The sequence below is a fragment of the Pan troglodytes genome, chromosome 7 (assembly GCF_028858775.2).
Source record: "Pan troglodytes isolate AG18354 chromosome 7, NHGRI_mPanTro3-v2.0_pri, whole genome shotgun sequence".
NCBI classification, from domain to species: domain Eukaryota; kingdom Metazoa; phylum Chordata; class Mammalia; order Primates; family Hominidae; genus Pan; species Pan troglodytes.
The window spans coordinates 93,769,046-93,794,883 of record NC_072405.2 but is presented as its reverse complement, the minus strand read 5'-3'; the positions used below and the strand labels follow the sequence as shown (position 1 = coordinate 93,794,883).

General features: G+C 36.4%; 1 protein-coding gene across 7 annotated transcripts in view; it reads right to left on the bottom strand.

Annotated features, from left to right (window-relative positions):
• LRRCC1 (leucine rich repeat and coiled-coil centrosomal protein 1) overlaps positions 1-25,623 on the bottom strand; it is a 44,695-nt gene extending 19,072 nt beyond the window's left edge. For 2 of the 7 annotated variants that reach the window (XM_024345216.3, XM_024345218.3), the window contains exons 1-9: positions 24,592-24,856; positions 22,511-22,716; positions 22,130-22,195; positions 19,206-19,373; positions 17,022-17,197; positions 16,714-16,923; positions 8,712-8,905; positions 7,380-7,527; positions 5,792-5,940 (exon numbers count right to left, since the gene is read on the bottom strand). In XM_024345216.3, coding sequence (XP_024200984.1) covers positions 5,792-5,940; positions 7,380-7,527; positions 8,712-8,905; positions 16,714-16,923; positions 17,022-17,197; positions 19,206-19,373; positions 22,130-22,195; positions 22,511-22,716; positions 24,592-24,731 — 1,457 coding nt within the window. In that variant the 5' untranslated portion in view covers positions 24,732-24,856. Of the gene's footprint in view, positions 1-5,791; positions 5,941-7,379; positions 7,528-8,711; positions 8,906-16,713; positions 16,924-17,021; positions 17,198-19,205; positions 19,374-22,129; positions 22,196-22,510; positions 22,736-24,591; positions 24,857-24,910 lie in introns of those variants that run through there. The other 5 variants (XM_054656858.2, XM_001163929.7, XM_024345217.3 and 2 more) reach the window with 5 other exon arrangements.
• Between the last annotated feature and the right edge of the window lie 215 nt (positions 25,624-25,838).

Sequence of the window (25,838 nt, the reverse complement as noted above, 5' to 3'; positions counted from 1 at the left end):
CTAACTGGGAGGCACCCCCCCAGCAGGGGCACACTGACACCTCACACGGCAGGGTATTCCAACAGACCTGCAGCTGAGGGTCCTGTCTGTTAGAAGGAAAACTAACAAACAGAAAGGACATCCACACCGAAAACCCATCTGTACATCACCATCATCAAAGATCAAAAGTAGATAAAACCACAAAGATGGGGAGAAAACAGAACAGAAAAACAGGAAACTCTAAAATGCAGAGCGCCTCTCCTCCTCCAAAGGAACGCAGTTCCTCACCAGCAACGGAACAAAGCTGGATGGAGAATGATTTTGACGAGCTGAGAGAAGAAGGCTTCAGACGATCAAATTACTCTGAGCTACGGGAGGACATTCAAACCAAAGGCAAAGAAGTTGAAAACTTTGAAAAAAATTTAGAAGAATGTATAACTAGAATAACCAATACAGAGAAGTGCTTAAAGGAGCTGATGGAGCTGAAAACCAAGGCTCGAGAACTACGTGAAGAATGCAGAAGCCTCAGGAGCCGATGCGATCAACTGGAAGAAAGGGTATCAGCAATGGAAGATGAAATGAATGAAACGAAGCGAGAAGGGAAGTCTAGAGAAAAAAGAATAAAAAGAAATGAGCAAAGCCTCCAAGAAATATGGGACTATGTGAAAAGACCAAATCTACGTCTGATTGGTGTACCTGAAAGTGATGCGGAGAATGAATCCAAGTTGGAAAACACTCTGCAGGATATTATCCAGGAGAACTTCCCCAATCTAGCAAGGCAGGCCAACGTTCAGATTCAGGAAATACAGAGAACGCCACAAAGATACTCCTCGAGAAGAGCAACTCCAAGACACATAATTGTCAGATTCACCAAAGTTGAAATGAAGGAAAAAATGTTAAGGGCAGCCAGACAGAAAGGTCGGGTTACCCTCAAAGGGAAGCCCATCAGACTAACAGCGGATCTCTCGGCAGAAACCCTACAAGCCAGAAGAGAGTGGGGGCCAATATTCAACATTCTTAAAGAAAAGAATTTTCAACCCAGAATTTCATATCCAGCCAAACTAAGCTTCATAAGTGAAGGAGAAATAAAATACTTTACAGACAAGCAAATGCTGACCGATTTTGTCACCACCAGGCCTGCCCTAAAAGAGCTCCTGAAGGAAGCGCTAAATATGGAAAGGAACAACCGGTACCAGCCGCTGCAAAATCATGCCAAAATGTAAAGACCATCAAGACTAGGAAGAAACTGCATCAACTAACGAGCAAAATCACCAGCTAACATCATAATGACAGGATCAAATTCACACATAACAATATTAACTTTAAATGTAAATGGACTAAATTCTCCAATTAAAAGACACAGACTGGCAAGTTGGATAAAGAGTCAAGACCCATCAGTGTGCTGTATTCAGGAAACCCATCTCACGTGCAGAGACACACATAGGCTCAAAATAAAAGGATGGAGGAAGATCTACCAAGCAAATGGAAAACAAAAAAAGGCAGGGGTTGCAATCCTAGTCTCTGATAAAACAGACTTTAAACCAACAAAGATCAAAAGAGACAAAGAAGGCCATTACATAATGGTAAAGGGATCAATTCAACAAGAGGAGCTAACTATCCTAAATATTTATGCACCCAATACAGGAGCACCCAGATTCATAAAGCAAGTCCTGAGTGACCTACAAAGACACTCAGACTCCCACACATTAATAATGGGAGACTTTAACACCCCACTGTCAACATTAGACAGATCAACGAGACAGAAAGTCAACAAGGATACCCAGGAATTGAACTCAGCTCTGCACCAAGCGGACCTAATAGACATCTACAGAACTCTCCACCCCAAATCAACAGAATATACATTTTTTTCAGCACCACACCACACCTATTCCAAAATTGACCACATAGTTGGAAGTAAAGCTCTCCTCAGCAAATGTAAAAGAACAGAAATTATAACAAACTATCTCTCAGACCACAGTGCAATCAAACTAGAACTCAGGATTAAGAATCTCACTCAAAGCCGCTCAACTACATGGAAACTGAACAACCTGCTCCTGAATGACTGCTGGGTACATAACGAAATGAAGGCAGAAATAAAGATGTTCTTTGAAACCAACGAGAACAAAGACACAACATACCAGAATCTCTGGGACGCATTCAAAGCAGTGTGCAGAGGGAAATTTATAGCACTAAATGCCCACAAGAGAAAGCAGGAAAGATCCAAAATTGACACCCTAACATCACAATTAAAAGAACTAGAAAAGCAAGAGCAAACACATTCAGAAGCTAGCAGAAGGCAAGAAATAACTAAAATCAGAGCAGAACTGAAGGAAATAGAGACACAAAAAACCCTTCAAAAAATTAATGAATCCAGGAGCTGGTTTTTTGAAAGGATCAACAAAATTGATAGACCGCTAGCAAGACTAATAAAGAAAAAAAGAGAGAAGAATCAAATAGACGCAATAAAAAATGATAAAGGGGATATCACCACCGATCCCACAGAAATACAAACTACCATCAGAGAATACTACAAACACCTCTACGCAAATAAACTAGAAAATCTAGAAGAAATGGATACATTCCTCGACACATACACCCTCCCAAGACTAAACCAGGAAGAAGTTGAATCTCTGAATAGACCAATAACAGGAGCTGAAATTGTGGCAATAATTAATAGTTTACCAACCAAAAAGAGTCCAGGACCAGATGGATTCACAGCCGAATTCTACCAGAGGTACAAGGAGGAACTGGTACCATTCCTTCTGAAACTATTCCAATCAATAGAAAAAGAGGGAATCCTCCCTAACTCATTTTATGAGGCCAGCATCATTCTGATACCAAAGCCTGGCAGAGACACAACCAAAAAAGAGAATTTTAGACCAATATCCTTGATGAACATTGATGCAAAAATCCTCAATAAAATACTGGCAAACCGAATCCAGCAGCACATCAAAAAGCTTATCCACCATGATCAAGTGGGCTTCATCCCTGGGATGCAAGGCTGGTTCAACATATGCAAATCAATAAATGTAATCCAGCATATAAACAGAGCCAAAGACAAAAACCACATGATTATCTCAATAGATGCAGAAAAAGCCTTTGACAAAATTCAACAACCCTTCATGCTAAAAACTCTCAATAAATTAGGTATTGATGGGACATATTTCAAAATAATAAGAGCTATCTATGACAAACCCACAGCCAATATCATACTGAATGGGCAAAAACTGGAAGCATTCCCTTTGAAAACTGGCACAAGACAGGGATGCCCTCTCTCACCGCTCCTATTCAACATAGTGTTGGAAGTTCTGGCCAGGGCAATCAGGCAGGAGAAGAAAATAAAGGGTATTCAATTAGGAAAAGAGGAAGTCAAATTGTCCCTGTTTGCAGACGACATGATTGTTTATCTAGAAAACCCCATCGTCTCAGCCCAAAATCTCCTTAAGCTGATAAGCAACTTCATCAAAGTCTCAGGATACAAAATCAATGTACAAAAATCACAAGCATTCTTATACACCAACAACAGACAAACAGAGAGCCAAATCATGAGTGAACTCCCATTCACAATTGCTTCAAAGAGAATAAAATACCTAGGAATCCAACTTACAAGGGATGTGAAGCACCTCTTCAAGGAGAACTACAAACCACTGCTCAAGGAAATAAAAGAGGATAGAAACAAATGGAAGAACATTCCTTGCTCATGGGTAGGAAGAATCAATATCGTGAAAATGGCCATACTGCCCAAGGTAATTTACAGATTCAATGCCATCCCCATTAAGCTACCAATGACTTTCTTCACAGAATTGGAAAAAACTACTTCAAAGTTCATATGGAACCAAAAAAGAGCCCGCATCGCCAAGTCAATCCTAAGCCAAAAGAACAAAGCTGGAGGCATCACACTACCTGACTTCAAACTATACTACAAGGCTACAGTAACCAAAACAGCATGGTACTGGTACCAAAACAGAAATATAGATCAATGGAACAGAACAGAGCCCTCAGAAATAACGCCACTTACCTACAACTATCTGATCTTTGACAAACCTGAGAAAAACAAGCAATGGGGAAAGGATTCCCTATTTAATAAATGGTGCTGAGAAAACTGGCTAGCCATATGTAGAAAGCTGAAACTGGATCCCTTCCTTACACCTTATACAAAAATCAATTCAAGATGGATTAAAGATTTAAACGTTAGACCTAAAACCATAAAAACCCTAGAAGAAAACCTAGGCATTACCATTCAGGACATAGGCGTGGGCAAGGACTTCATGTCCAAAACACCAAAAGCAATGGCAACAAAAGCCAAAATTGACAAATGGGATCTAATTAAACTAAAGAGCTTCTGCACAGCAAAAGAAACTACCATCAGAGTGAATAGGCAACCTACAACATGGGAGAAAATTTTCGCAACCTACTCATCTGACAAAGGGCTAATATCCAGAATCTACAGTGAACTCAAACAAATTTACAAGAAAAAAACAAACAACCCCATCAAAAAGTGGGCGAAGGACATGAACAGGCACTTCTCAAAAGAAGACATTTATGCAGCCAAAAAACACATGAAAAAATGCTCATCATCACTGGCCATCAGAGAAATGCAAATCAAAACCACTATGAGATATCATCTCACCCCAGTTAGAATGGCAATCATTAAAAAGTCAGGAAACAACAGGTGCTGGAGAGGATGTGGAGAAATAGGAACACTTTTACACTGTTGGTGGGACTGTAAACTAGTTCAACCATTGTGGAAGTCAGTGTGGCGATTCCTCAGGGATCTAGAACTAGAAATACCATTTGACCCAGCCATCCCATTACTGGGTATATACCCAAATGACTATAAATCATGCTGCTATAAAGACACATGCACACGTATGTTTATTGCGGCATTATTCACAATAGCAAAGACTTGGAACCAACCCAAATGTCCAACAATGATAGACTGGATTAAGAAAATGTGGCACATATACACCATGGAATACTATGCAGCCATAAAAAATGATGAGTTCATATCCTTTGTAGGGACATGGATGAAATTGGAAACCATCATTCTCAGTAAACTATCGCAAGAACAAAAAACCAAACACCGCATATTCTCACTCATAGGTGGGAATTGAACAATGAGATCACATGGACACAGGAAGGGGAATATCATACTCTGGGGACTGTGGTGGGGAGGGGGGAGGGGGGAGGGATAGCATTGGGAGATATACCTAATGCTAGATGACGAGTTGGTGGGTGCAGCGCACCAGCATGGCACATGTATACATATGTAACTAACCTGTACAATGTGCACATGTACCCGAAAACTTAAAAGTATAATAAAAAAAAAAAAAAAAAGAACTTTAATAAACACGTTGATACTACTCATAAAAAAAAAAAAAAAAAAAAAAAAAAAAAAAAAAAAAAAAGAAACTGGGCTATATGATACAAAAGCCCATTGCAGAAGATAAGTATGTGATGAGATCAAATATGACCCATGAAGCTTAAAGAAAAAGGCTGCCAATACCTGACCTTTACAGAATCTGGCACTTTACATAAAGTTTGTTAATCACTGCTCTAGTCTCTTGCTGTTCTTTACTTATAATATTTATCTGACACCTTCCTGCTTGAGGGCTCAAATACATGTACCTGAATTTCTTGTTGATATAGCAAGCTAATAAAGTGCTAAATTATCTAATAAAATTAGTTCAAATCAAACTAAAACCACATACATTGTTGTTGATTGAACCACACTGAAACTAAGGTATTCCAGTTCTAAAGTCAGTATTGTTTATGCTATGAGGTGTCTTCAGGTTTATTAATTTCTTTTTACCTATCTGTGGTAAGTAGAGCCAGACTATGAATATTCTCTTTTTCATTTGCATGTTTATGCAGCTCATCAATATAATCCATGAGTTTATTTTCGGCTTGCTCAGCTCTCCATCTCTTCTCTCTCTCTTGGTCTAGCTGTTCAACAAGGGACTGAAAGAAAACAACAAAGTTATGTGAACTTAGAAAAGTTACCTAACTTCTCACAGCCTCAATTTTCCCATTTATAACAGGGGAATAATAGTACCTACTTCAAAGAGCTACAGTGAAACTTTTTATTTTATTTTTTTGAATCTCACTCTGCCACCCAGGCTGGAGTGGAGTGGCATGATCTCAGCTCACTGCAAACTCCACCTCCTGGATTCCAGCAATTCTTCTGCCTCAGCTTTCCGAGTAGATGGGACTACAGGCGTGTGCCACCAAGCTTGGCTGTTTTTTTGTATTTTTAGTAGAGATGGGGTTTCACCACGTTGGCCAGGCTGGTCTCGAACTCCTGACCTCAAGTGATCCACCCACCTCGGCCTCCCAAAGTGTTGGGATTACAGGTGTGAGCCACTGCGCCGGGCCAAAAATTATGTTACTGGTAGCAAAGCATGTAGGTAAGTGCAGAACAGTGCCTGCTACATAATAACCAATCAATAAATGTTAGCTGCTATTATTATGCCATAGTAGATAAGATTCCTTTTTTGAAATAGTATATACTCATAGCATGGCACCCACATGCCAGACTCTGTATTAAGGAAACAGAGTCCTTACCAAGGCACGCAAGGGAATATAAAGATTGGTAAGGATCTAATCTCGAACAAACTTGGGGTGGGGGTTGAATCAGAAAAGATTGATTTTTCATGAGAAAAATGAATATGTAACTTGGGAAACACAGGCACAATAGGTTAAGTAAGAAGAAAGATGAAGTGTGTCCAAAGTCATAATGATAATTATTATTTTTCAATATTAAAGCCTCTATAGTTGAGAATAAGGGGAGGAAACCAGTAGCCTAAAATGTACCAATTCTATTATTAAAAGAACAATACACAAGTAATATAAGGGGAAGTTAATGAAAAATATAAAATAATGAAACCACAAGTACTGAAGTTTCTCAACATGAGAAATGTTAAGCAAATTTTAAAGAATTAAAACATTTTTGAACACCTCTTAATCTGGGATCCAGTGGTCCAAAATTGAGTTTCAGGAAAGTCCATGAAAACCTTGAAATATATACATTTTTTTGAGTGTAAAAATAGGCTTCTTTGAGAAGACCTGTAAATTTTTTTAGATACTGAAAAGGGTCTGACACCCAAAAAAAGTAGGAAGCACTACCTTAAGGAATAAGAATTAAAAAATTCATAACTGTTTCTTCCTCCAGAAGCATGTAACAAATGATTTCACTTAAATCTGATCATAAAAAATGTAATTTTCATTCATTCAAAAATAACATTACATAAAATCTGGAAATCAGGAAGGAAAAAATAACCCATTTTCATCACTCCAATAAAATTCAAACACTTTTTGCTAATAAAAGCATGCATAATTTTTCTGGGACTCTGTATTTAAAATTATTCATACTCATTTTTTCTTTAACTCTTAAATCATACCTGGTAAGTGTTGTCTTCTGAGTGACTTTGGTCTACTTTAATTATTTCAGTCTTTGGCTTTTCTGATTCTTGTAACATAGGACAGTTTGCTAAAGATGAGCTTACATATAATTCTTTAAGGTAAGGTGGTTTCATTTTACGATTACAACTGTAAAGAATGAAACATAGAAAATAACTCAAAAAAGTAGTGTTCACATCACTTTTCTCTAAATTAACATTTCTAGTTGTATATGCAAACGGCTTTTTAAAAAGAATATTAATAAAATTATAGTACCTTGGACAAACTGCTTCATAAATTTTATAATGGGTGTGCTCTGTTGATTAATGAGTGCCTTAAGATTTTAAAAAAGATAATGATTTCATAAATGTTCAGGGTTCAACATTTTCAGGTAGGGTAGAATTCTTGGATATATCAGAATAATTTAAAAAGTACTGTGGTAAGATGATACCCAAGAACTTGAAAAGACAGTAAATAGAACTACTCTTTGAGAGTTAAAAGTTTAAAATCGACATACAATGGATCAAAGTTAATAGATTCTATCACTTGGTAGGACCAAAGAAATTCCAGGGTATGTCCTGGAAAAAAGTACAGTGTTTGAAGTGAACTGAATGCCTCTGTGTGTGTGGGTATATATACATGTAAAATGTAATTGGGTAGGTATGGAAGAATTAAACAACAACAAAACAACAAAATATGCTTTGCAAAAGGAGAATTACAGAGGCAAAAGTTTACTGAACCATCCCAGAGTAGTCATTTCTGAACCACTTGTCATGGTGATCCCAATTATGAAAGTAGAGATATTGGTCTCCCTTGTCCTTATGGCATTAAACACAATCATCTTATTCACATTTAATCCTAAACTCAGTATCATCTGACTAGGATTTGACTTTCCATCTAGATCTGCCTACAAAGAGAGAAAAGGCTAGTCATGTAGACTCAGGTGTACTAGTCTTATTTCCCACTGTAAATGAATGCAGTGGAATTTGAACTAATGTTATTAGTTCAAATTAAACTAAAACCACATACATTGTTTTTGATTGAACTAAACCTAGATTAAACTAAGGTATTCCAGTTCTAAAGTCAGTATTCTTTATGGTATGAGATATCTTCAGGTTTATACATTAATTTTGCAACTTAGGTACAGACACAGAGAAAAGGATCCTTTTATATACATTTACATGAATGTACTGACCAGATCAGAACCTACAAGGCTGAAAAATCAAATCTTCAACATTAGTAAAGTAACAAATATCACCAAGAGATAGCTTCAAGAGAGAAGCCAGCATTATTAACTTCTGTGTGCCTTAAATTTCTAAAACTAAAACAAGTACCTTACAAAAGAGTTGTAGTTTTTATTGTGGTGCTTAATAGTTTGAATGGTTTTGGCATCATAAGGGATTTTTGATCTTCGAGGAACTTTTCTATTGCATTCTTTTCTGTTTCCATAGTCACTTTCAGAAGTTATATCTGTGTCTCTTTTTGGTCTGGGGTCTTTCTCAGGAACGTTATCTATTGAATTAGAAGTCTAAAATTTAAAAAGCCAACAAAATTTGTTAGAAGTTCAGTATAAAAAAGATTGAAATTGGAAATTTTCTGAAATATTATATCTTTTTATATGATTAAGGGTTTATAAACTAGAAATGTTTGATATTAAAGACAGGGAATTCAGCTTCTGGTATGGACAAGCAAGCTTCTACCATGTTGACTTTCCTGCAGATAATTATAAACTCTGGAAAAAATACAAACAAAACAAAAATAAAAACTACTTGAAGGCCTTATAAAGTGAACAAAACTAGGATTATCCTAGAGGGGAGCTGACACTTGGAAAACGGACCAGAATGAGGGTGTTTCTGTTTTTTTATGGTTTTTAGCCTGAGAATGTATCACAATCAGCATCATGCAGAGAGTCTAAACCTCAGGTAGGAAAAACCAGACTTCTGGGCCTGAAGAACCAGAGGGCAGTATGAAGTGGACTGCAAGTGGCCCAGCAAAGAACAAAATAAATGAAATGAACTTTGAACTGCTACCTAAGAGAAAAACATACAATCTGAGTCAAACCAAGTTAAATGCTTACTAAAACAAAAATGTCAACACTCTTTGAAGGACTATAACCAAATCTAGAGTATCTACAACGAAACATTCACAATGTCCAGGACGTACTTCAAAATTGCTTGCCGTAGGAAGAACAAGGAAAATGACCTATTCTCAAGAGAAAATGGAGACCAAACCTGAGATGACTCAAACGTTTGAATAAGCAAACAAGAACTTTAAAATAGCGATCCAATAGTGATGTTCAATGAGATAATAAGAAATACACCTGTCATAAATGAAAAAACAAGAAAACTCAGCTCAGAAATAGAACTAAAAATAGAAATTCTATAACTGAAAAATACAATGTCTGAAGTAGAAACTGACTGAGATTAATAGTAGAGTGAGGCAATAAAGAAAGAGTACATGAAGCTGAACCTAGTTCAATGGAAGTTATTCGATACGAAGAATACAGAAAAACAAACATTGACAAAATGTACAGAGCCTCAGCGAATTTTGAGACAATATCAAAAAGTCTACATGGAATCTGAAAAAGAGAAGAGAGAATGGAGCAGAAGAAATATTGGAAGAAATTTCCCAAATTAGGTGAAAACATAAAATTACAGATTAAGGAAGCATAGAGAAACCCCAAGCAGGATAAATACAAAGAAAACCATCCTTAGGCACAATGCAGTCAAACTGCTGTAAACAAAGAGAGACAAATTCTTGACAGTAGCCAAAGAAAAATGGCATATTACATACAAGAAATCAAGGATTTTGAATTCATGTTAACTTTGCAATCAAAACTATGGAGGCCAGGCACAGTACTGAAAGAAAAAAAAAATTGTCAATTGAGAATTCTACATTCAGTGAAAAAGTCCATTAAGAATAAAGGTGAAACAGACTAGTATCCACAGATGTAACGCTACAACATTTGCTAAAGGAAGTTCAGGCTGGAAGTCTTGGCTGAAGGAATATAACACCAGATGGAAATTTGAATCCTCAAGAAGAAATAAAGAGCATCACAGTTGATTTATATACAGATAAATACAAATAATGTTTAAACATTTTACTTGAAGTGATACAGTATTAACTCTAAGTAGACTGTTTCAAGTCTTTTTTTAGAGCATCCAGACGAAAACAAAACCTAGAGAATTGTGACTAAAAAACCAACATATGAATTAAAACTGAATTCTATCCCACCACTTCGGGAAGCCAAGGCAGGTGGATCACCTGAGCTTGGGAGTTCAAGACCAACCTGACCAACATGGAGAAACTCCATCTCTACTAAAAATACAAAATTAGCTGGGCGTGGTGGCACATGCTTATAATCCCTGCTACTCAGGATGCTGAGGCAGGAGAATTGCTTGAACCCAGAAGGTGGAGGTTGCGGTGAGCTGAGATCACGCCATTGCATTCCAGCCTGGGCAACAAGAATGAAACTCCGTCTCAAAAAACAAAACAAAACAAAACAAAAAACAAAACAAAAAAAACTGAATTCTAAAAATTATCCAACAGAAAGTAGGAAAGGAAGAAAAATGAATATAAAAGAGACAAACAGAAAACAAATAACAATAAAATGGTAGACCCTAATCCAACTTCATTAATAATTACAGTAAATTTTAACAGACTCTTCAAAAGAAGTGATGGCCAGATGGGATTTAAAAACAAGACTCACTTTTCTTCTGTCCACAAGACCCATTTAAAATATAAAGACACAAACAGGTTAAAAGTAAATGGATGCCAGGATGAGATATGCCTTTACACCCACTAGGATGGCTACAATGAAAATGACATATAAGAACAAGATAGCAAGGATGTGGAAAAACTGAACCTTCATATACTGCTGCTGAAGATGTAAAATGGTGCAGTTACTTTGGAAAGTCTGGCAGTTGCTCCAAAGGTTAAACATATGACCCAGCAATTCTACTTCTAGGGATATAGCCAAGAGAAATGAAAATCTATGTCCACACAAAAACTTATACATAAATATTCATAGAAATATCATAATAACCCAAAGTAGAGGCTACTCAGATGTCTATCAACTGACAAAAGGATAAATAAAATGTGGTATATCCATACAATGGAATAATTATTTGGTAATAAAAAGAAATGAAGTATTGATATATGCTACAATATGGATGAACCTTGAAAATATTATGCTAAGTGAAAGAAGCTAGTCACAAAAGGCTAAATATTATGATTTCATTTATATGAAATGTTCAAAATAGGCAAATCCATAGAGAAAGAAAATAGATTTGTGGTTGCTTAGGGTTGAGGGTGGAGGTAGAAGGAAATGAGTAATGACTGCTAATAGGTACCACTGAATCGCACACTTCAAATGGGTGAACCACATGGTAAGTGAATAATGTATCTCAATAAGGCTGTTAGATAAAGAGGAACATTTCATAATGATAAAAGAGTAACTTCATCAGAAAGACCAAGCAGTCATAAATGTGTATGTGCTTAACAACAGAGCTTCAAACATAAGAAGCAAATAAAGAACTAAAGTGAGAAACACAAATCCACAACCACAGAGATTTCAACACTTCTTCATGCCACAATTGATAGATCAACCCCCCCACCTCTACAAACAAAAAACCAAGCATCAGCAACTGATAGAACAGACACAAAAAAATGAGTAAAGACATGGTTCACCTGAAAATACTATGAATCATCCTGACTTAATTGTAGAATACACATTCTTTTTAAGAGCACAATGAATATCCACCTAGAAAAACCATATGCCAGGCTATAAAAAAAACTCAATAAATTTAAAAAGATGGAAATTATTCAGAATATGTTCTCTGAACAAAATGGAAGTAAATCAGAAATCAAGGACCAATAACATATCTACAGAATGACAAATGGTTTAAAAATTAATAAAATACATTTCTAAATATTTCTTGGATCAAGGAAGAAATCACAAAGGAAATTAGAAAGTATTTCTAACTGTACAATAGCAAAAGCAAAACATACCAAAATTTGTGGAATGTAGCTAAAGCAGTGCTCAGAGGAATGTTTATGGCTTTAAAAGGTTACATTAGGAGATATGTCTAAAATCGATGACCTAAGTACTTATATTAAGACGTTACAGCTGGGGGCCGTGCCTCATGCCTGTAATCCCAGCACTTTGGAAGGCAGAGGCAGGAGGATCGCTTGAGGCCAAGAGTTCGAGACCAGCCTGGGCAACACAGTGAAAGAAACCCTGTCTCTACTGAAATTACAAAAATTAGCCGGGTGTGGTAGCACATGCCTGTAATCCCAGCTATTCGGGGGGCTGAGGCAGAAGAATCGCTTGAACCCAGGAGCCATGGAGGTTGTAGTGAGCTGATATTAGGCCACTGTACTCCAGCTTGGGTGACAGAGCAAGATTGTATTAAAAAAAAAAAAAGTGCTAGAAAACAAACAGCAAAGTAAATTCACGGTAGAGGGGAAAAATAAAAACCAGAAATCAAGAACACAGAAAACAAATATTAATCAAATTAACAAAGCCAAAAGTCTATTCTCTGAAAAGATCATCAAAACCCCTTGATAAACTGATCAAGGCAAACAAATAAAAAATAGAGAAAACACAGATTACCAATATCAGTAATGAAAGAGATTTTCATTATAGATCCTATAGAAATTAAAAGTATAATAAGGGAATATTAACAATTTTATGCTGATAATGAGATGAAATGGACAAATTAACTGAAAAATACAACTTACCCAAACTGACAAAGAAAAAAAGAACCCAGAGCTAGATTTTACAGTTTGTAAGTTGATTTGATTTTTTTTTCAAGAAATTCATTAAAGAAATTTAGTGAAAAGAAGAGCCTTTTCTACAAATGGTACTGAGATAACTGAAAATCCATATGGAAAAGAGTGAACCATATATGTATACAGATCTAAATGCAAAAGGTAAAACCATTAAAACTTTTAGAGGCTAACACAGGAGAATGTTATTTTGGTATGCACAAAAGTTTTTAAAGTTGCAGAAAACAATGACCATGAAAGGGAAAAAAATGATAAATTGGACTTTATCAAAATTAAACACTATTGCTTATCAAAAGACCAGTAAGGAAATGAATATGAGATCCACAAACAGGGAGAAAATATTCACACTAGATATATTTGACAAAATACTGGTGTCTAGCATATACAACAAATTCCTACAACCTGGATAAACAACCCAATTTAAAAATGGGCAAAAATTTTGAACAGGCATTCATAGAAGATAAATAAATATTCAATAAACACATGAAAAACTGTCCAACATAACTAATCATTAGTGAAATGCAGATTAAAATCACAACAAACATCAGGATACTCCCACTAGAATGACTAAAATAAAAGCAATGCTAACCTCACCAAATATTGGTGAGGTGGCAGAAAAACTGGAACAGCCATACATTGTTAGTGGGAATAAAATAGAATAACCACTTTGAAAAAAGGTATCAATTTCTTATAAAACTGAACATACATCTACCCTATAACCCAGAAACTGCACTTATAGCTGTTTACTGAAGAGAAACAAAGATACATGTTTACAAAAAGATTATACAGTAATATTCATTGCAGCTCTACTCATAAACCTCTAATAACCCAGGTTATAAGCTAGGTTAAAACCTTCAACAAGATGATGGAAAAATAAAGTGTAATATATTCATAGAATGGCATACTACATAGAAATAAGAACTACTGATATACATAATAGCATGGATTAATTTTTACAAGGTTATGCTCAGTGAAAGAAGCCCTACACAAAAGAGTATACACTGAATGATTCTATTTATATTAGGTTCTAAAACAAATATTAAATAATATATGGTAGACAAAAAATAAGAAAAGTGATTGCCTCTGGAGGCAGTGGAGGACTGCTTGTCAGAGAGGCCATAAGGGAACATGATAATGTTAACCTTCACAGAAATTTGGATAACAGATATATGTATTCTCAATTCAGGAAATATGCAGACCTGTATTTCACATTAAAGAAAACACCTAAAAAATATTTAACTCTAATTAATGATATGCATGCTTAGTATTTAGGAAGAAATGTATTGATGTGTGTAATTTACTTTGAAATGTGTCGTAAGATAGTTTGATACACGAATAGATAGCTACATGACAAAATAAATGTAGTAAAATGTTAAGGGTAGATTCTGGTTGGTGGATATACTGATGTTCACTAAGAAATTCTTTCAAGTTTGCTGAAGAATAAAAATGCTCATAATAGAATGTTGGAGAAAAACTAAAATAAAGGCAAAACAGCTTTTCACAGACATAAAATTTCCCAGTTCGGCAGGGTTAATTATGATTTTAAGTCCCATGATTAAGAAAAATAAATGTCTTTATTATAGTACAGCACATTGCAGTAATATTATGACTTTATAAATTGATATTCGAGATGAAATCATTTGAGTGTACGAACAGCTCAGTGAAATTCAAACTGCATGTTTACTCTTTACCCCAAGTAAGACAGTGAACAAGAAGTCATTTTCTTAAACATTTTAAATATACATAGCAGTGAATCACCTTTCTTTCCAGATAGCTAGACTCCTGTTTTTGGTTAACAAAGTAGAAAGAACTAGCACCATAAGTGAGAAGCATGACATAGTTGAAGAATTTGATTGGACATAAGGAGCTATGAATTTGGAGCTCAACTATCTTGCAAATAAAGTAATTTTAAATAAATGATTTAAACTCTGGATCTTCTTTTCAATAACAAGGACAATAACACATTAATCTCTATCTACTTGATTGGGCTGTCATGAGAATAAAATGAGATCAGCCTATGAGAAACTGAAATGTTCACTTCAAATTAAAGACATTAAACTTCAATCTAAGTTTTCACTGGTAGAAGAGTCAGCCATTAGAAAAGATGAAAAGATGAAACCTGAGGAAATGGAGGAGTCCAAAAGTCCAGCCATACAGTATCAATGATGTCAAATAATATGTAGGCCAGCATTCTTGTCTCACTTCTATTACTATCTCCTTATTGGCTCAAACTGAAATCTCTATGGATTTCTGAAACACAGAATCCTCACAGCCTTATTGACTTTCACTCACCTAAGGCAGACCTCTTGTTTATCCAGCATTATTAATATTATGTTATATAAATAATAGTTCAGGATTAAAAACCTCCTGAACCATAACCATTTCATAAGCATTTTCCACTCCTTCCCCCTTCCTAATTTGCGAAAAAATTTTGACTAAGAAAATTTAGTTATAGAGGTTGGGCGTGGTGGCTCTTGCCTGTAATCTCACTATTTTAGGAGGCTGAGGTGGGAGGATCACTTGAAGCCAGGAGTTTGAGAAAGCCTGGGTAACAAAGCGAGACCCAGTCTCCACACAAAGAATTTAAAAATTGGCTAGGCACAGTGGCATGTGCCTGTAGTCCCAGCTACGCAGGAGGCTGAGGTGGGAAGATTCTTGGGCTCAGGAATTCGAGGCTGCAGTGAGCTATGTTCGTGCCACCATACTCCAGCCTGGATGACAGAGTAAGACCCTGATTCTAAAAAAAAAAAAATTAGTAACAATAACTTAGTTAAAAATTTTTAAGTTGAACTAACATATGACTAATAGCCTCTTTGAACTATACCACTATCTTTCTATCCTACACCCAGCTAGAAGGCAAATAAAGTAATAATCTATTGCAGTCAGATAGTAGTGGTACCCAAGAGAACCACTGCCACTGTGGATGATAGTGAGAATGCTGGAGTGAGGGTTGGAGACCTGAATAGCAGTAAATTCTAGGAATTGTAGTTCATACACATAGTTCACAGATTCTAAAAACTAGAGATTCAGTAGCGGGGTAAAGAAGGATTAACAGCTCAGGAAAGTATAGATTGATTAGATGATGGTCTACTAGAAAATGAAATTGATACAGGAACTATGTAAATTAACCTGCCATTTAGCTATAAGTTGTAGAAGTGATTTTGACCATTAAACCACTGAAGAGATAGTAGAGGCCAAAGTATTCCTTTGCGTTAAGTAACACTGAGTCCAAAGAGTTTCTCCCTTGCTTACGGTGGAAATAAAAGGTGGGTGTAATAGAAGTAATGTAAAGTACTGCAGAACAAGACAAAGAAATTACATAATGAAGATGTAAAGGAAGACAAGTAAAGTGAGTGAAAAATTTATGTTACCTTTTACTACCATTATGCAATAATAGAACCCTATTTCTGTAGAGGAAAACAAAAATACACGAACACTGATGCACTAAAATAGGTTGGTCAGCTAGTACATAATTTTTATTTTACATTTTCTTAACTATGTTTTCTTCAATAAACATGTCTATAGAGAAGTAGGAAAAATAGTTACTTCATTTAGAAGTTGTAGAATTTGGTCATCTAATTTCTGAAGTTTTATCTCATTCTGCAAATTTCTTTCATGATTACTTTTCTCTGGCTCAGAAGATTGACACACAGACATAAAAGACGTCAACACAGCATCACTTGGTGTACTTGCAAACTGTTCCAAGGGAACTAACTCATCGATGGGTGCTGTTATCACTGGCATTCTATCAATGATCTGTGACACAGAAACAAACCAAAATCCTTTTAATTTATATTCACTTATTGAAATTTGAAGGTATTTTTTATATTAGGAAAAAAAAGTAAATACTATACCTCATCTTCACTTATATTTAGGGGAGAATCAGAAGAAACTAAATTATCCAAAAGACCTTCTAGGCACTGCAGCTGTGATGAATTTATTTCTGCCAAATTTACTGGTTCACCAAATATGTTCTTGCAATCTAGGATTCTAAGCTGTGGCAAAGTCTGGAGAATAACTGCTCTGTACCCTTGGAAACAAATCATTCAAAATGAAAACTGAAATATTAAAAAAAGTCAATTATTTCTAGAATAAACTAAATTTATCAGCTACCAGATACATCACCCGGAATAGTTCCAGAAAGCAAATAATAAACTTGTTACTTATTCAACTTCTGCAGTATGTAATCATTAAATCCTTACATACAAAAGAAACAAAACACTTCTCCTCCACTCTCCATCCCTCTCAAATAACCCTCCTGATGAAGTTCAAAAAGTTAAAATAACTATCTCTAAAAAATTACTTTAAATATATAATGCATAAAACTAGTAGAAATTTATTCTAGGAAGGAAGCTAAACATGTCTTTTATTTTTTAATATGGTTAATATAAACAACATAAATGAACTTAAAGCAGGATGATGTGGATAATGACCAAAATGCCAGAATTTCCCTAGCGAGGTCTCAGCATTAGCAGAATATCCCTTCTTCCCTTTTAAATTACACATAACTAATATTAAAGCAGGTGAACTATCAAGTAATCAAGAATAATATGTTTATTTTCCCTAAGAACAATCATATCTGACAAATTAACATTCATTTGGTACTAAGGCTAACAGGAGCACCTTAATCCTGTGTAAACGTAATTTTAAAACTAAGTATATTTCTAATAAAGACCAACAAAGTGGTTGGAAGAATTCCGAAAGTAAGAAAGAAGTCTGGCAAATTAGTATTAGAAATCTTGAGGGAAGAAAAGTTATTTCAGCAATAAGTTACCTCTCAATTCTGAAGGGAGGGTGACTGTATTGAGAGAAGTACCTAATTTAGGAAAAAAAGTGAAAAACAAAGATTCAAATTGTAGAAACCAGAGGTTCTTGAGATAAGATTATTAAAAAAAAAAAATCCAACTTGAGGGTTTAGCAGAGAAAAGAAAAATGCAAGGCTTTAGAAATATGGTTTTCTTTCAAGGAAAGGGTTTCCTCAGAAAACTTTCAAATCTGTCCTGATTTTCAGGGAGACTTTATGGAAAAGAATAGGAAATATTTTCCACCTCAGGAAAACAATTATCAAATGTATCAGATTTTCTTCAGTGAAATAAAATTACCAACACAGGTTTCCATGCTGCAAAAAGCCTTCTTATAGTTGCATATGAATAATAAAATGAAGCCTCTGTAGCTAACTTGTACTCAAGCTGATCTTTAGAATGTATATTCACATTCTACACATTTCTCTTATTGTTTGGTTAAGCAATATGAGATAAGTGAGTTCTAGAAATGGTAGTCTGGTCTGCTTTATCTTTGTCAACTTGATTGATTCCCAATTAGCTCAAATAGCATTTCAGCAGCACCAGCATCTCTATATATTAAACTTTCTTAAAACAAAATCATTTATTAATAATGTAATAAATTCACATAATATGAAATTCAAAAGGAACATAGTAAAAAATTTTCTCATTTCTTAATCTCCAGTTACCTAGTTCCCTTTCCTTGAGTTAGCTAACATTATACATTTTTTTAAAGTGTATATTCTTCTAGATGTTTTATGTATATACTGAGCACACACACACATGCGTGCATACATATATATGTATGTATGTAAATGTTTGTATTTGTGTATGTGTGTTACCCTTTTCACACAAATGGTGGCCTACTGTATGCAGTACTTTGCAACCTGCTTTTCTTCCTCTTAATGTATCTTGGACATAATTGTCCATTAGTAGAAAAAGAGATTCTATATTCTTTCCTGTGGCTGCATAGTATTATACTATTATTAAAAGAATATACTATAATGATATAATTTTGAGGCATTCACTTATCAAATATGAAACTGCCTAAATAGGAGCATCACTGAACTGTTCATCTTGTGTTCTGTAACAGTCATTAGTCTTAATACACTAATTTTATTTGTAACCATGTTTTCCCCAATATAGAAAATGTTGCAAAGCTGAAGACTAAAATGAGGTCACGAATGCCAATTTCAGGAAAATAAAGAAGCTCTGAATATTAACTGTTAGAAAAAATATTAAATTAATTATTCATACCTGGCAGTCGACAGACAGGATTATCGTCTCCATCTTTCTCCAAAATAAGATTGGTCAGGAAGTGCAATCCTACCATACACTGAAGTAAGTGATGGATACTATCTACACGATTACTATGTAGATCAATATATCTAAGTTTATGCTTAATTCCATGAAGGGGAATCAATCCTGCAATAGGAACATAATTCTTTAAATGCCACAGCAATAGTCTTTCCAATAGCTAATTAGAAATAATTGCTAGATAGGTTATACTTTTAGAGGCAAACGGGCAGCATTAGATCTTGCTGTGAACAGCTATATCTAATGAATAGGCTATCAGTAAAGTTAATTGTTGCTTTGAAGAAACACAAGTTTAAAATTTCTTTGAGGCTTTAGTCCCTGAGGTTCCTGGGCTCTGGTTCTCTTCAAAAGAAAATAAATCAAAAGAACTTCCCCAGGTGGATGCACACACTCATATGAGAAAAAGGATAAAGCAATGGCTTTAGGCTCTCTCGACACATCAGTCTTGATTAGCAGACATAAGCAAACCCTGTAGTAGACTTCAATTTTGCTGGTTTAAATATAAAATAAATACATTAGCATTCATTTAATTCCCTGGTAATATTTCTCGCACAAGCTTATCTAGAACATTTTGTAGCAGTAGCTATTTCTGCCTGGCCCACCTTGGACTTCAGCTGCAGCTGTCATGGACAAGTACTAATTGTACAATGCCAGTGTACCCTTCAAGCACTTACAGCTTCTCTTCCTGCCTCAGAACTTTCTCCAAAATGGAAAAATCATATAAAAAGCTATGTAATCATACGAACATTCATGTACAGGTCTTTGAGTGGACACATTTTAATTTCTCTTTGGTAAATACCTAAGAGTCAGACTGCACAATTATATTTAAGTGTTATGTTTACCATTATAACAAACTGTCAAACTCAGCCAGGCACAGTGATAGCCAGTACAGGCTCAAGACTGTAATCTCAGCATTTTGGGAGGATGAGGTGGGCAGATCACTTGAGGCCAGGAGTTCAAGACCAGCCTGGCCACCATGGCAAAACCCCGTCTCTACTAAAAATACAAAAAATTAGGTGGGCATGGTGGAGCACGCCTGTAGTCCCAGCTACTCAGGAGGCTGAGACAGGAGAATCGCTGGAACCCAGGAGGCAGAGGCTGCAGTGAGCCAGGATCACACCACCGCACCCCAGAGCGAGACTCTACCTCAAATTAAAAAAAAAAAAAAAAAAAACTCCTTCCCAAAGTGGTTGTACCATTTTAAATCTACCAACAATGTATGCAAGTTTCAACTGTTTCACAATCTCACCAGCACTGTCACTATTTTAGCTATTCTAGGTGTGAAATGGTATCCCATTGTGGTTTTAATTTGCATTTCATTAATCACTAAGGATTCCAACCATTTTTTTTTCATGGCTTATTTGCCATTTATATATATTCTTGGTGAAGTGTCTGTTCAAATCTTTTGCTGATTTTTTGGGGGTTGTTTTTCTTCCCCACTATAATGTAAGCCCTGTGACTTATCTTACCTATTGTTAGTTTTTTCATCACTATAAGACACTGTTCCATATAGTGATCTTCATAAATACATACTGAGAGAATTAACTATCTTATCCATTCACATTTTTTAGATAAGGAAATTGCATCTAAACAGTAAACACCTTGCTAAACATTACATAGTAATGACAAGGCCAGGGTTGAAACTCAGTTCCTTTTGTTGTTGTTTTGAGATGGAGTTTCATTCTTGTTGCCCAGGCTGGAGTGCAATGCTGCGATCTCGGCTCACTGCAACCTCCGCCTCCTGGGTTCAGGTGATTCTCCCCTCTCAGCCTCCTGAGTAGCTGGGATTACAGGCATGCACCACCATGTCCGGCTAATCTTGTATTTTTAGTAGAGACGGGGTTTCTCCATGTTGGTCAGGCTGGTTTCGAACTCCCTATCTCAGGTGATCCGCCTGCCTTGGCCTCCCAAAGTGCTGGGATTACAGGTGTGAGACACCACACCCAGCAAAAACAAACTCAGTTCTAATACTTCATGTCTTTAAGAGGAAAAAAGGTTTTAAAAAATTGAAATACAGTTGTTACTTCAGCTTAAGGGTACAGACTAGGTCTTTTTATTTTTTGTATACTAAGCAACTGGCATAGGGTAGTGTTCTTTTAGTGGGGGAGAAGAGTCGACAAATGAATCAGATTGTTTCAAATATTGATAAGGATTATGAAGATATTAGAGGAATTCTGCTAGTTTTAACAGATAATTCTAAGAATAGTCATGAAACTTTGTTCAACTTATCAGCTACATCACTTTAATCAATTAAAAAAGGCAACACTTTTAAAATCTCCTTAGCTATATTACAGATAAAAAGAAAATCTCATTTTATTTGTTCCTTAACTTGCAACAACCTTTGGAATGCAGCATATTGTCACTGTTCAACATGGTAGTAGCCATTAACTACATGCGGCTTTTTATTTTCAAATTAAAATTAAATAAAATTACAAACTCAGTCCTTAAGTTGCACTAGCTACATTTCAAGTGCTCAATAACCACATTTGGCTACTGGCTGCCATATTGAACAGCACAGATTAGAACATTTTTACCACTGTGGAAAGTTCTATTGGAACTATTCTTCTCTATATAACAGTACATTGATTAATTGGCTAAAATTAAAACATATTCCCTTAAACTGGATCCTTTCCAATTAAGTTTTTCCTGCTACTGATTACCTTGGTTTTAACTTCTATTTTGTACTCAGCTGTGGTTTTGGTACCAACAAAATAGAATCATGACTGGAATACGCTCTCTAGATGAGCTCTTTGGCTAAAAATTAGATTAATATTCAGAGATTTCCAACATGTTTAGCTGAGCTGTTAACTTATCACATGTGGCACAACATTTAGCATACAGAAAACATAAGCATTTCTACTTACCACTAAGATCATCTATGTGGTTATAAGATACATTTAGTCTAGTCAGATTAATTAGTTCTTCAAGTCCTGAAAAAAAAAAAGTAAAATAAAATAAAGCCTTTATAAAATTTAAATAATTAATTACAGAGATATAGCATTACAATATTATTTCAGACTGTTCTGAAGTAAATCCAGTCTGGTAACAGCGAAATCAATTTTATTGGCATTTAGAAAAAACAGAATTTTAAAAAAATTGACACTTTTTTGGAGAAAATATTTTGTATAATGAGTTTCAGACTCAATTTTTAAGAGTTTCTGATATTTATTCCATTCTTTTGGGGAAAAAAATGGACCTAAATCATTTTCCTTACGCTAAGTGTTAAATGAAAATCGCTTACAAACCTTCTACTTTTGTAATCAAATTGCAGGACAAATTTAATGTGCACAGTTTTGTCAGTGTGTTTAGTCCTTCAATTCTACTTATTTGATTAGATGACAGATCTAGATGTCGTAAATTCCAGATATGATCAATGGCTTCGATCTTGGAGATGTTATTGCAATGAAGATTGACGGCATGAAGAGTTGAATCTAAAGATAATTCTGATATGCTACAAAAGAAAATATATACTATAAAAAATAGATTTTAAAAGCATGAACAAATAACTAAAATTAACCAAACAGCATGTAGATACTAAATATGTGCTCTATTCATTCTAGAATGAAATCTTTCCTATTTGTGGTACCTTTGAAATGTCTCACAAAACACGGTGCTTCTTACAACACAATCAAGTATTTTGGACTATTTATACAAACAAGAAACCGCTCAAGGGAGGCAAGTGACAGTGGGCATTTCTAACTCCTATGTGCAGTCATCAGCATATATTGAAGGCAGTGCTGAATAGTAGTCAATAACTGTAAAGGCTTTGGAATGTTAATATCCCAGTTTGAATCTGCATTCTATCACGGTTTTGCTGTGTGATTTGAGCAAATGACAACCTGAGCCTCAGTTTTCTTACCTCAATTAATTCTCACAATAACTCTAAGCAGTGGGTATCTTAAGGATACCTAAATTTATGGAAATTAAATAGCTTGCCCAAATTCTTGCAGCTAACAGAGCATATGTAAATCCAGATCTCATGCTGGAGATTATAACTTTATTTTCTTCTTTGTGTGCAATAGCTATTTAATCCACAGTCTATTGCATTTTCAAAAAGAAACCATGTTATTGCAATTCCTATTGAAAAAGTCCCTGTCCTCCCTTGTTGAAAGTTAATGGATCTCCCCTAAACAGAACTCATCTCTTCACTCCAATTACTATTTATAACTGAAGCTTCTCCTGAAGATAGTAGTTCCAGGAACACAAACTACAGCATACACAGTTTGGAGTTGCTAGATGGGAGATACACCCAGGAACACACAATGTCATGGGCATCTGCTGTAGGTTGAGTAGCAGCTATCTTACAGCTGTAGGAAACCTAACTCTGACAGCAGGGAAGCATTTGCAAATTTCAAACTAGCAACCTTTAAATGTGACTATCTGGGGCATTTCCCACTTATCCTGCTGTGTCATTTACTTGAGTTCTTATTTAGTGCCAGACCTTATGTTGTTAACACATGCTCTTAATGACAGTCATTTACTTTCTGACACATTTCAGTTTCTCGACATTAATAATGTGCAGATAAAGTGAGATAGAAAAAGCATAGTGAAATTAGACGGAAAATGGGTTTGAATCCGAACTTAATTCTTCATGAAGTGTATAAAGATTAACAAATTGTCAATAGATTCTGAGTCTCATTCATCACTTGTAAATGAGAAAAATTACTACCTTGTAGAATTGCTGAGGATTACTGATAATGTATATAACATGCACACAACAGACAGCATTCAGTAAATGGCAGCTAGTATTAAATAGAAATGTAAAATGTCCCTTGAACAGCATCTTCTTGGGATCATCTGGCAAAGTTTAAATCAGAATCCAGAACAAGATGCTTAATTATCAGAAGCAGAGTTCGCGTAGAGGACACGCTACAAAGGAACAGCATGTGCAAAGGCACAGAGAAGTCTGCTATGGAATTGCCTGTAGCTCAGTACAGCTAAATAAAGTGTAAGTGGAGAAATGTTAGGGGTCGAGACTAAAGAGCCTGAAACGCAGGTGGAGACCTGCTTTACAGTATTACAGAACCAAGTGCCTCATATGCTTTGCACAAGTCGGGGCTTCAAGAGAGAGGGAAACGGTGAACTAAATATAGTAAGTTTAGTACTTTCAAAAAGTATATGAATATATGTATTGCAATGTTCTGTAACGGACAAATGATTTCGAATGGAGACAAGGAGAACTGAGGCAAAACTAACAGGCAGCAGCGATTGCCCGCTCATAGCTGCCAGAGATACTATCCTGCAGGTTTTTTTCAGAGGGAAGAACAGGAAAGACGAGAGAACACGAGAAAACCAACAATTAAACGGCAAGCAAAGGAATAACCACCAGTAAGTAAGGAAAACCAGCAGAAGGAAAGAGTGGTCAGAAGCTGGTGGAGGACAAGGTCCTGGGGCAGTTTCTAGGCTAAGCAGAGTCGTGTGAAACGCTGGGCAGGAGACACGGGCGGGAAGGCATCCACGGCTCATTCAACCTGGCACTTCGGCAGGTAAGTTTTGGAGCAGCGGGGAGGCCGAAAGCCAGACTGCGTTCACTTATGGTCTTGGTAAAGCAGTGCCGCGCCTCCACTCCGGTGTCGCCGCCAGCCACTGGTGGCCCCGGCTCTGGGGAGTGCGCGGGTCGCTCCTGGCTGCGGAGCGCCCTTTACCTCTGCAAGCCTTTGTCCATGAAGCATACATCCCCGCAGCTGCTGTCGCCGTCTTCGTTTTCCACTTCCGCCTCTGCCGCCACCACCGCCGCCGCCGCCTCCATAGCACCGGCGACGGGGAGCGGGGTCTTAACCGGCACCCAGCGAGGGGTCCGTGAGCTTGGGACAAGCCTCCCGGAGGCGCGGAAGGGCGGCCCGAGGGGGCAGGGCGAGGACCCACCCTCCAACCGACAGCCGGGAACTTTCCCGCCTTGACGGTGACGCAAAACTGGAATCCTTGTCCCAACTGTGGGCTTCTTTCGTTTTTACAGCATCTGCGGTGCGACTCTTGAACTTGCTGTAAAGTAAAACTGCTTCCCGGGCGTGTAGGAGCTGGAGAATGAATGGATTTGTCCTGTGTGCTTCTGTATATTTGCCTAGTAGCCGACTGACTTCTGAAGGCGGTTTTCACAGCGGTTTGGCTTTACGTGCCTTTACATAGCCTTACATACGTATAAATTGTTCCTCTGGCCATTGCACCTCCTGTTGATTCATTGAACAATTTGTGGGATGCCTTACTGTATGTCAGTCACTTCCCTGTATGAGGAAGAAAAAGATGAAGCCTATTCTTGTTCCTGGAAACATTCGCAGCCCCATAGAGGAAACAGAATTGCCATACAGTATGACGAATGCTAAGAATAACACAAGGGCACCGAAACCAACTCTAGAGTGATATGGGTAGTGGGTACGTTTTCTAAAAGAAGTGATTGATGACTGAATAGAGTCTTGCTGGGTCAAGGGGAGTTCTGGATGAATGGCATTACAGGTAGGAAAGCAATACCTGTGTGAGGTCAAATAACCCTCCTGGCTAGATTGCTTCCTAAGGCATAGTAATATTTTAAAACGGAGCAAATGGTGCAGTAGTCCATTTGAAGTGGACTATTTCCTT